We start from the raw sequence: 12,728 nt of genomic DNA, 5'->3' as shown, positions 1-12,728 counted from the left end.
CCAACAAATAAGAAAAAATCTGCAGTGAATAAGTAACTTTTCAAAAAGGTTTGCATGCTGCTGCCATCAGGAGTAACTAAGTTACTGTAATGTGAAGATGTACCGCAATTAAGTATCTATTTCTAACTAGCCCAGATTTTGTTTTTCAGAAAGAGAAGTATTTTTTCACAATTTTGTTCATGTCTCCATTTGTTTAGAGACGGTTTAAGTAGTTAAAAGTTAAATTAGATACATGACGAACAAGAAATTCTCTAAGAATGTGAAGGAACTCTCAATTTGTTCCTTAGATTTTTATTTATGAACCAAAGTTTCTACATTTCTTTCAGACTTAAGCGAAGGAGGAATTTAGAAAATAGAAAACTTAATTTACAGACACACGTCAGGTCTTATTTTTCACCGAAACAGTTTCTGCAACATCTTTTTCAGCCAGGAGCCTCTCTGCCTCTCGCTGTTTTACTCTTTCTTTTCTCCTGCTGCAACTCGCTCCATTGTAGGCCTCTCAGCTGGACGCCGTTGCCTTTTGACTGGGAGGTGAATGGAAAGGAGTTAGAAAAACCAACTGAAGACTCCAGTGCTGAAAGGAAACATCGGTGGGTCTATAGCGGGGCGCTCTCTACAAAGAGCTGGGAGAGTGCTCGATAAAAAGCAGAAACACAACAGAAGCAGCTTGTTCTGCAGAAGACTCCCCGCTCAGAGGACAATGAACATTAGTCTGGGTCCCAGCCCGGGTTCTGGGCGTTTTGGGGACTGTGTGGATGCTTCAAAATGTATATGTATGAACTAAGCAAATGTTGAAGTGGCAAGACTGGAAACAAAAATGTAAAATGTTGGAATTGCTTTGGGTTGTGAACTTAAAAACTGGTGGCAAATGTTAAAAGTTATCTCAGCTCCTCACCCAGCCTAAACTGTCTGACATGTTTTAACATTTCGGTCGTTACTCTGGCTGTAGATGATTACAGGTTTAGGCCAGGAACCATTTATTTGTAGTCATTTCTTGACCAAACTAGCATTTTTTCTTACTAACGTTGAAAGAAACATGAGGTCCTTTCCTTGTGTTTTTTGTCTTTTATTAACCTTTCCTGCTCAGTCTTCTGACCGTGGTCGGAGGACACAGGGGAGTTCTTCCTCCAGGGCCAAAGTGAAGTCTACTTCGGGGTTAACTCCTTCATACGCCTTGAACATGAACCACACGGTGGCTGGAAGTAATAGCGCCAGCTTACAGTTGAAAGCTTCACAGACGTTTTTCCCTTAGCCACTGCTCCGGTCGTCGACTACGCTCACCCCTCACACATACTGTCTCCTCTTCGCTCCCCCAGCATCCCGGTTCTTCTTGTTTTTAGCACGCAGCGCCCCCCTTCTGACCGGAGGACGGTTGCCACACATCTCGCTCACCTACACTCAACATACACACCACTTACTGAGCTATCATCACATACAGTGGAGGCACTTTCCGCAACACTTTGGTAAAAAAAAAAATCTTAGCGGTTGTAGGATTTCTCTCTTGTCTTTGGTAAAAGAGAGAAAGCTAGCATTGGACTCGTGTTTGTTTTGGTTGTATTTACCCAGAATGCCCTGGGTTGAGGTCCGCTTCCTGCTTTTGGAGTGGTCTCCATTCCGCTTCCCATTCACATACACATTCAAACCGCACCAGAGTTCACTTCAACCGAACTGACATTAAGGTTTGTAGGCAGACCAGAGTTCAATGTATTTGTCCAGATCAGAGTATTATGTATTCACGCTTCCCCACACAAATCGGACTAAATTAAAGCGGACTAAACATGGCTGGTGGGAAAGCACCCTAAGAAACGCAAATTCCCTTTTCCCAAAAGTCCTCCTTTCATCAACATCAGTGTGTGGCGCAGAGAGAGGAAGGGGAGTGCAGTAAATTCATTATGCATCAGCCAGGTGTGCAAAGGGGAACTGCTAATTGCCCCTCCACTAATGTTTAATGTACATAATATGTTGGGGTGGGAGAGGAGAGGAAGGCTTAAATAACTAAGAAGTGTTAGAGAAATGGTGCAAATCTGTCCAAAATCCCAAAAATTCAAAGACAGCTACAGATATTTACAAAATCACCATTCTAAACGTGAAGAATTTACATCTTTGAGACTAAAATAAAATAAAATATTACCTTTATGCACCACAATAACATCTTACACACTTAAAGACACCGTTTCTGTTTGTTTCAGTGTGTGTTTGTTTCCAGGACGTTGGGGACAGGGATGGTGTTCAGGTTCAGTGAGTTTGCAGCTGATAGACAAGACTAGCTAAGCCGCTACCATGGCATTGGCCTGGTCTGCTGGTCCCACGCACATGCAGCCGCCCGACCGCACCAGGCCGGCTGCTGATAAGGAGATGTGCTGGCATGATGCACACCTCACTGAGGAGCAAACCAGATCAAACTGGTACCACATTTTCTCATCCAATATTTCAAACATCTAGTTTACGTCACCCCTTAAATCTAATTATTTGGTAGGAATATTAAACAACTTCATAATTTATTTGAAAATTGTCATCTACAGCAACCATGAGCAATCATCACCGAAGTCTGAGAGGGTGCAGACATTAGAGGTCAGTTTAAAACTGACACTAAAATTTGCAGTTGCGCACACAGAGAAAAGTCAGATTCCCTCTGGAGAAACTTTTATCATCAGATGAAAATATGTTAGATGGGTTCTCTCTAAGTCGTTTAAATGTAAAAACACCAAACAAACTGTTGAGCATGGTGGAGGCAGCACGTTGCTATGGAGTAGAGGTAAATTGCACTGAGTTAATGGGAATAATGAAGGAGCAGAACTAACTGGAAATTGTTCTCAAATTGACAGATATATGATTTTAACTAGTTTGGTCTTTTAACATGACGATGATCAAAAACACGTTTCAGAACAGCTAAACAACAACAACTAGCTAAACAGGCTAGCATTAAGTTTCCAGGGCCTAACAAAAGCCCTAACAGGGGCTGTATTACATATTCTTTAAGTCACATAGTGACATTTTACAGCACTATCAAGTACCTTCAGTTGTAAAAAAAAAAAGGGAAAAAAAGCTGTACATATAAAATATGCCTTAAAAGAAACTAACTTTGAAATTGGGCCTCTGTCTCTTTAAAAACTCCTGCTCTTCCTGAAACTCCACCTGCAGAAAGTCATCACAACATGGCTTCTCTATTAACCCGATAACAACGTTTTAACCAGCGTTTCACTGAGGTGTAGCTCCTATAATGAGCTCAGCAGGTGTTTGCTAATTGCTGCTGGCTAGTCTGAAGGAGCCGATTGGTAGAGCCATGGAGAAGGGCTGTTCTGTGAGGTGGGAGCTTGGGAACAGCACCTCTGAGGAGGAGGAGCTGTGTCCCTGAAGGCGGAGCTAGGTCCACCCAGGCGTTTGCTCAGGTGAATGTTTGCCATGGAGATTAAAGGATTTCTCAAACATGCAAGAGAGAATCAAAGCAACACTCCTGGTTTGTTTTAGATAAAGGAATAACATTAAAACACGAGGTAACGCCCAAAAAAGTAATTTTACATGATACTTCCCCTTTAAAGATTTGGAAATCATGCTTTAAATGAGCTGCACCAATTCTGCAAAGAACAGTAATCAGAAACCCAGAAAAATGTGTGGTACATGTACAACTTGCTACAGGAAATTAGGCAAAATATTAATGGGATACATGTACATATATCAGCCAATATTTCTACCCTGAAAAAGAGCAATTAAAATCAACCATTAAAAAAGCCAAATGAATCATTTCTGACTGGAAGTGTAGTCTGATATCTGCTTAAATCTCACTAGTCTTTGCTTTAAAAGGCATTATTATAAAGATGTTGTTTACACTGGTTTTTATTCCTGAATAATACCTGAAATCCTTTCTGGGTCAGCTAAAAGAAATTTAAGAGTGACTACTTTCAATATTCACACATTCACTTTGTTTTCTTCCCAGAGTGAAAGAAGGCCTAATCTATTTAGGTATGTGTTACTCTCTAAGCTTTCCATTGTGGAGTAATTTGGTTCTAATTGAGCGCAGATCCACATGAGTCCATTACATTCAATTCATGGTGCCGCTGGGCTCCACCAATCACCAATTACATTAGCTTGTTTTGTCCCGTTTATCAAAGAAAAATAGCAAAAACTCAAATCCACCTCCTGCTGAGGAGTCAATGGAATTTCTAACAAAGCTTTCAGAGAGCCATTTAATGGTTCAGCAAGCCTTAATGCAAAGCAACAACAAGCTTTTTATACAGGAGCGACGTGCAGCCGTCACAAACCTGTTCGAAAGCAGCGCTAACTCTGAACGGGATGTTTTAAAAAAGGACACACAAAGCAAAACGCAGCCTTTACAGTGCTGTTAAAAGTCATGCGCACCTGCGAAACACTGCAGCCTTCATGTAATCAAAACCACATGTTGGAGGTTAGAGTTTTATAAGAGCGGGTCGCCCTGTGAAAGAGTCCGCGCTCTGCCAAAGGGTGACATTAAAGACCCGCTGATGGCAAAGCCAGATGGAAGGAGGAAGACAGACAGACAGCAGATCTGTGCTGAACACGCCATCTTTGTGTGACATAATCCTCAGCCTGTATAGTAAAACACAAGAACCGTGAAACGTCTTTCCAAATTAAACTTACTCTCAGTGCTGGCTAAATGCTATTCCTGAACTGGCTTCCAACTGAATGTCATTTCTAAATAACTTAATTTCAATATGACGTGTTGGTGTTGCAGTTATTTGGCTCCTGAGCTGTTAACTGACAAAAACACCAGGAAAAGAATAATTACCATATTAGGATGGGTTTACGCAGTCGAGCATAAGGTCTTCCACAATTTTCTTGAAACTGCTTTTCCACTTATTTCAGTACATTATCCATGTCATTCAAGACTCGGAGGGGCTAACATTTTCACATGTTTTAAAGTTTTAGGTGTTTTATGTATGGGAGACAGAGATGACAATTTCCCTGAGAAAGGTTCCTTTCTTTCCATTCATCGGTCATTGAAAAACATTCCTAAACTCCAGAGATGTACAAACACAAAACAGGAACGTAAGGAAAGGGGAAACTTTAAACTGTCTGACAGACAGAAAATTTCTCTTTCCCATATTGCTTGAAACCTGTGGCCTGCTTAATAATGTGGAACATCCTTCTTAAGTAGATTTCCTTTCATTGAGCTCACCAGACAAACTAATCAACCAGCTCTCTGAAATTAATTATAGTGATTCAAAGAGCCCTGACACACAATATCACCTATGAATTTAATAGCACAACAAAAAATCTAATTTTATGAGACTTAAATCCAATTTGCATAATAATTTTTAACATGGTGTAAAACAAAAACCTTGACTTGCCCCAGTATTGATCTGTAAATGTGTACATTTAGACTTTTTCTTAACTACTGACTATTCTGTCCAATACTTGACTATAATTCATTCTCTGTTAAAATACAAAGCAAACAAAGTGAAAGACAAAGGATCCCGATGATGACTCTGCTGAGAATCTATGTTTACACTAATGGGTAAAACCCTGACCCTGTTTGCATGTAAGCATGGAGCAGAAAGAGCGGAGAGCAGGAGAAGTAGGAAGGAGGAGACGGAGTGATGTCATTATCCCAGATCCCTCCAGCAGCAAATCCAACCTCCACAGAAATCATTTGGCTCCAAACAAACAGTGGAAAACAAAGCAAAGAACAGCTAAAAAGTGAGCGCCCGCTCCGGTCTTCCCACTCTCCTCCATCTCCCTGTCACATGCGCTCAGCTCCCGTTTAATGTCCTGCAAATGAAGTGGATTTATTAATGTGTAATTAAGTAATAATCATCACTACATAATGCATGAGAGACTCCAGGGGCTGAGGGCTGAGAGGGAGAGAGAGAGAGAGATAGCAGACGCAGAATGAGATTTCTGCCTTCCTCGCTTCACTAAAGACACACATTAAAAACGGATTAATCCACTGAAATAATATTTAGATAAGAGGGAAGCGGAGCTTGCTTTCATTTCTTCCTCAGGCTCATCCCTGCTTTCTTTTTAACCCAGGAGCTCCATCATCGCACCATTAGTCCATGTTCAATTAACAGACAGCAATTAGTCAGGTCCCGTCCCTGCTAACAGGGTCTAATCGCTGCAGAGGCTCGACCGTTCCACCAAATCCGTCAAACAAACCTGAGGACTGCTGCTCATCAGGACATTTCCAAACATCTGATCGCATTTCTTCACGCTACAATTCTGTGGAAAAGACGATCCTTACTATCCTTATTAAACAAGACTTTTTTTTATTACATTTGCAGTTTCTACAGACTGAGTGAAAGTTCTGACTGATGTAAAGCTTTCTGATAACTTGACCAACGTCACATTCTCTCAGGCTTCCAAGGAAAATGTCAACTGATAAATACAGGAAGGCTTTACCACTCTAATCCTGCTATGGATTCCTTAGAGCAGCTGCTTATCACTTAATTCAAATAATAATAATATCCAGAGAAAACTGGACAGAGATATTAAAATATGCCTTTAAGTGCTCATGCATATTATTTTTATCTTTTCAAAATATAGGGAAAATTTCTGTAAAGATGTGTTCATGTTTTAAAGGAATGCTGCTTTATAAAAATATAACCCATCAAATAAAACTCTGTCTCAATTTTTTGCTGAGAGAAAAACAATCTGTTCAGCTATTAAAAAAAACATAAGCAATATGTTGCAGAGAGTAAAGACGCGAGAAAATAACTGAAAAACAAAAATAAATGTAATTTCATAGTTTCAAAAGATAAACAGCCGAAGATTCAGAATAACATCTTAAACACTTCAACCTCTTCTTTACAGAAACTGAACCAACTTTAGCTTTCTACCTAGAAATATAGATAAGATACGAATCATAATGTGACACGGTGATCAAAGAGTGAGACTAATTTGTCTGATGGAAAAGAATATACCAAGGTTCGGCCTGCACAACATTAAATCATAATAATCGTGGCAATATCTATATTTACAATCCTAAAGGTCTACTTTGAAACAAAATGAATCAGATTATTAGCATCTGCATGACTGTATTATATTGGATCAGTTGCACGGACGTTTACTGTCCTTCATTGCACCAAACAGACTTTTCAGGAGACAACACCAGTTTTTCATCAGATCAAAATCTTCAAGGTTCCTTGATGAGGTGGTCGGTTTAAGATTATCTTCATTTATTCTTCAAACTTTATCCCCAATCCATATTAAAAAACTAACTGGATCAAAGTGCATGCTTCTGGTTGATGCATTTAACAACTGAAAATGGAGGAAGTTACAAGCTTTTATGCATTTAATGAGCAGAGAAGAAAGCTCACTTTTAAAATAAATTCACTGATATATTTCAGGTTCTTGCATTTATCCTCTGATTTGCAATATATTTGACTAAAAGACATTTATTAGGATTAGAAATGCACTGATCAGCCACCGAGCCCTGATCAACCGATTCTGATTTTGACCAATTACGAAACATTCTGAAAAAACGAGCTTCAAGTTTATGACAGAGGTGTTGGTTTGTAATTAAAGAACAAATTAAAGATTTTACAAAAACTTTTATGCATCAAAACATATTGCAAACATTTTGAAGATTTTTTATCAAACTCAAAAGTGCAACAAAGAATCCTGCTGTCAGCTGACAAGAAGATACATCACAAACAGTGCTGCATTTAATGAATAGGGGGAAAATACATTTAAAGATTTTAGTACTGAATCTAACAATGCGGGGGGAAATTGGTCGATTCCAGTTTCTGAGAATTTACTTTTATATTTAATGCTAAAATAAAAAAAGAAACAATGACAAGTTAAAGTTCAACAATTATAAATGCGTGTATTATCACGCCGCTTTTGATTCACTATTTGAAAGCTATTTGTAACGTAAAATGTTGCAATTAATGCACAAACAACCCAAGGCAAATTATATTATTTGATATAATATAGAGAAGCACTTTGGAAAGAGGAGTTTGGTGGGATGAATCTCATTAAGACCAATGTATGTAGACAGCTTTTCTTTGCAGCTTTAATGAAGGATGACAGAAACCTGACAATATTTCTGCTATCTAACCTCAGACTGGTGAGTGAAAGATCCGTTTCTGATCGGGTCGCTGTGATCCGGTCCGGACCTGCAGCAGCAGCAGCAGAGACGGCCGAGTTGGGATTCTGCTGCTGATGCTAAGCCGGTCAGAGTCGGGTGAGCAGGTGAAAGACAGAAGAACATGAAAACACAGATAATCCCTCGGTGATGCCCACCTCACCTGCTGCACCCCTCCTACCTTTTACCCCTCACCCCCTCCCTACTTTCCTCCTCCATCTCTCTCCCCCTAAACCCCCCCAATGCCCCAACGCCAGGTCGTGCCAAACTGTCAGAGGGGCAAGGTGCGGACGGGAGATAGCAAAAACACACAGGAGTACACACAACACATGGTGCTTAAGGCAAGACAACAAGGGCTGTATTTGCAGAAAACACACAGATAGAGAGAGAAACAGACAGAAAGAGGAAGAGAGAGAAAGAGAGAGAGAGTGTGAGTGTGTGTGGTGGTCGTCTGCATCGGCTTTGCCTCGCTTCGCTCCGCTCGGCTGCTTCACTGAAGCTAAGCTCCGGTTATCCAGGCTGCTGAGACCTGCCGGCCTCAACGAGATCCCACTTCCAAAAACATGAGCGCAAACACACACACACCCACACACCCACACACCCGCACACACACAAGCCGACACACACACACATGCACGCCCGCACACACACATGCACACACGGATCCACTGATCTGGACGGGATGCAACAACCATCTTCATCCCATCTCTCACATTCCGATCAGAGAGAAAAACATGATTGTAGATTCTCATGTTCTCCAGATCTAAACGTGACATTATTTAATGCAATTTTGAGTAATTCTGTTATTTTACAGTATTGATTTTTGTTTAGTCTTTATTGGAGACTCTTCAGTCCAGCTGTACATAAAGTTTCAATAAATCCACCCCGATTTCCTTACTTTTGAGAGATCTACGATTGGCCGATACTTACAGTTGAAGCCGATCTTATCCACCTCAGCATTGAGGCATTTGACTGACAGACCCGCACCAGGTCACGTCTGCATGTTTGCAGTTAACAATAATTGCCCCACTGTTGCCCACTCAGCAACGTTCTTTCTCTATTTAGCGACATTTCAGACCAAAGAAAAAAAATCTGCATCGGCCAAAATCAGAATCAGCAGGTCAGGTTTTTTAAAAGGTGCAATCGGTGCACACACAGTTAAAATATAGAAACACTAGCTGCGTTTCCATTATAAACTTTGTTGATATTCTGCTAGTGTAGAAAAGAAAACACAATTTGACAATTGTGTTGTTTCCATTAACTAAGAAATGCAATTAAAATCACATGTAAAAAAGTTTGTTCACGTGATAAGTCATTAAGCCATCATCCTCTCACCACTTCCTGTCGTCTTCTTCACCATTTTCCCTTTAATTTTGTGACTCGTGTTTCCATTGCAGCTTTGTGAAATAAACTAATACATCAGTACAAAAGCTTTTTATAAAAACACTTGAATTTTTTTAATCTTGTAAATCCAAGTCGTGCAACTATGTAGTCGATGGAAACGCAGCTACTGTTGAAGGATGTGGACGATGTGATACATTTTAAACCAGAAACAGATCCATGCAGGAATCAACACAAAATGAACCAGAGTTTGCCCAGGATTCCTGTGGAAAGCGAGAGCTGTCACTGCCGATCACATCCTCCTCCCTACGAGAGCTAAAAAGCAACAGTTTTAAACCGTTTTCCTGCACACGCAACCCGCAGTAGAAAGACATAAAAACCACAAACCCATCCCCGAGGGAGCGCATTAACACGTTCCGTCAGAGATTCCTGCACAGCACATGCAGCCTCCCCTCTAATGTGGACTGAATAAAAAGCGTCCCGCCTAAAAGCAAAGGCTAAAACCCACCAAACATTCCCCCAAAAATATCCAACAATCCTGATTTATAATTAATACCAGGAAGGTTTCATGGGCACAGGAGGAAAAAAGCAAAGGAAAAGCGTGGATGGCTCTAGGAAATAGAGGAAAAGGGGGGAGGTGGGTTGGTGACCACATGGTCGGACAGTCCCGCTGCCCATCTGGGTCCCATAAAGGAAACAGGGAGGCCAAGGACACCACATGCCCCCCCTCCACCCCGCCCCTGCGTGATGCCCACTCAGCCATGCACTGCAATGAACGCCACTTCATGACGATGGGGGAAAAACTCACGCCTCGTTTAGCAGCAAATAAAACTTATTTTTCAAACAGAAACAATCAATTTTATCGATGTTTAGATAGTAAATATGCGGGAAAATAGCAGTTATTAGACTTAAATAAGACAGAAAACCTTCAAACCGCTAAAATATGCGCTTTTCCATATTCTAATAGCCTCTATACTGTAGTACATTTTTAAGAGTAAATTAAAAATTGGGATTTCTACTCTAATTTGCTTTATTCAGTGAACCACAACAAGTTGGTGTAAAAATAATAATAATAATAATAATAATAATAATAATAATAATAATAATAATAATAATAAAACAGCCCACGCTGTCAGAACAATGATCCACCCGTGTCAGCTAATTAAAAACCAATTTCCACTCAGTCAGGTATACAGGACTTGCTTCTTTTTTATTTTCCACAATCTGACTCAGTAAACTTCAGGTCTTAAGCCAAGCAGCTGTAGAGCTTCACACAGCCTGCTTACAGCCCTTTGGGGGAAAATCAACTTAAATTAAATTAAGAGTCAACGCTGCAGCGGCACAAACTCCGGTTCCGCTCCCAAACCAGCACTTTTCTTACCTTTAACAGAGCGCGGCTTGGCCTGTTTCCGCCTGGACATCTCCGCTTTGCGCTCTGAAACCTGGATTTTCTCTAACTGCTCTCGTTCCGCTCCTGGTTTCAGCTTCCCATGCAGGCGGCGGAGCAGCCGGGCTGTCCTTTCCTCTTCCTCCCTCTTCTTCTTCTTCTTCTTCACCTCCACCACCTCTTCGCTGCTTCTTCGCCTGTTGCAATGCGGCAGCTTCGGTCACTGCCGTCAGTCCGGCCACGACGCACTGGGAACTGGAGCCAGGCAGCTGCCGCAGCTGCTGCGTTTTGTGGGAGAAGCGGACACAACTTCCTCGCTCGCCGCGACTCCGACAACCTTGATTTTGTTTCGTCTCCTCGCCGCGCCGCCGCTGCCGCACGCGTTCCGCTTTCTCCGACCTCTTCCAGCGCTCGCGGACGGACCTGTGCGCGAGCTGCCACCCACGCGCGCGTCCAAAAAAAAAAAAGAAAAGAAAAAAACACCAACCAACACCTGGACAGGACCTCCACGCGCTGCGATAGAGAGAAGTGACAGCCAGCACCTCGTACGGATTGTTGTTTTTGTTTTTTCGGGTATTTTTTCTAATATTTTCTATCGATTGAAGCGCGCCTTCTTTCTCCTCTCCTCTTCCTCTCAGCTTCTTTAGTTTAGTGTCACTGTTTCAGGCTGTTCTGGTTCTCTTCCCCCCACCCCTCCAGGAGCCGAACCGGCCAGAACCGTCCGTTATTTCTACTCTAGGTGTTGTGGATCTGGTGGCATGGACAGTGCGCCGCTTCCCCCTGCCTCTCCACCCCGAGGGGAAAGCTGCTTTTACAAGCCGTTCAGTTTGTTAATATTTCCTAATAAACGGCAGGCTGATGTTTGGAGCGGTCTAACCCTGCGCTAGCCTCTGTCTCCCTGCTTTTTCTTTGTCCTGACTCTGGCTACCAGCCTCCCTCCTCCTCCTCTGCCTGCCTCTGCTGGCGGGGCTGCGGCGCAGACACACATAATAAAGCCAAGGCAGGCAGTGCTTGGCTGGAAATGTAGCCGCGTCCCAGCAGGGGGATGTGAGAGAAGGGTCCCGGCGGGGGAGCGCTCTGATCCCGCAGGGAGCAGCTCGGCACAGCCCGGGTTGGCTGAGGCAGAGAGGCAGGAGAGAGAGAGGGAGAGAGCGAGAGACACAAGATGGGCAGAGGGAGGGAGAGAGGGGAGAAAGGGGAGGGGAGTTGTGCAACAGCGGCGAGCTGTGGCCAAATGGCGCAACTGCAACCTGGAATTGGACTCAACAGAGCAGGGGTGACAAACTCATTTTCAGTTTTGGCCAGAGTTGGGTAGTAACTAGTTACATTTACCTGAGTAGCTTTTTAAAATTACTTTTAGGAGCATTTTTACTACCCTGTAGTTATTTTTACTTGAGTCATTTTATTATGAAGTATTGCTACTCTTAATTTGACTGAAAGTTCTGGATTCTGTACTCAGTTAATGAAAAACAAACATGTTTTAACCAAAAATTCACCTGACACAGACCTGCAGTTTTGGTTAAAGTTTTATAAGTTTTTTATTGGAAGAAACTGATTTGGAAACATTTCCTTTTGCCTGATTTTGTTATTTTTTATTACTTATTTGAATTATTGTCATTTTCATCCTTAAAATACCAAAATTTCCACTTTATATTTTAGTCCATTTGATGATGCAATTTTAAATATTAAATTAATGATAATTTGATCTGTTACGCAGTATTTGAGTAGACTTTTTTTTTTTTTTTTACCAAATACTGTTTTACTCTTTACTTGAGTATTTTTTGGACTGCTACTCTTTACTTGAGTAAAAATATGCTGAAGTAGTGCTACTCTTACTTGAGTACAACTTTTGGGTTCTCTGTCCACCTTTGGACTCAACAGAACAGGGGTGTCAAAACCATTTTCCTTTTTGGCCAGAGTTGGGTAGTAACTAGTTAC

At 41.6% G+C, this 12,728-nt stretch overlaps 1 protein-coding gene across 3 annotated transcripts in view; it reads right to left on the bottom strand.

The window, feature by feature from the left end:
• The window catches only part of znf423 (zinc finger protein 423), a 186,980-nt gene extending 175,051 nt beyond the window's left edge, over window positions 1-11,929 (bottom strand). For 2 of the 3 annotated variants that reach the window (XM_028042164.1, XM_028042179.1), the window contains exon 1: window positions 10,785-11,929. In XM_028042164.1, the coding sequence (XP_027897965.1) occupies window positions 10,785-10,824 (40 nt within the window). In that variant the 5' untranslated portion in view covers window positions 10,825-11,929. The remainder of the gene's footprint in view (window positions 1-10,784) is intronic. The other variant, XM_028042172.1, reaches the window with a different exon arrangement.
• Window positions 11,930-12,728: the final 799 nt, after the last annotated feature.

The sequence above is a fragment of the Xiphophorus couchianus genome, chromosome 2 (genome assembly GCF_001444195.1).
Source record: "Xiphophorus couchianus chromosome 2, X_couchianus-1.0, whole genome shotgun sequence".
NCBI lineage: Eukaryota > Metazoa > Chordata > Actinopteri > Cyprinodontiformes > Poeciliidae > Xiphophorus > Xiphophorus couchianus.
This window is presented reverse-complemented; position numbering and strand designations above follow the sequence as displayed.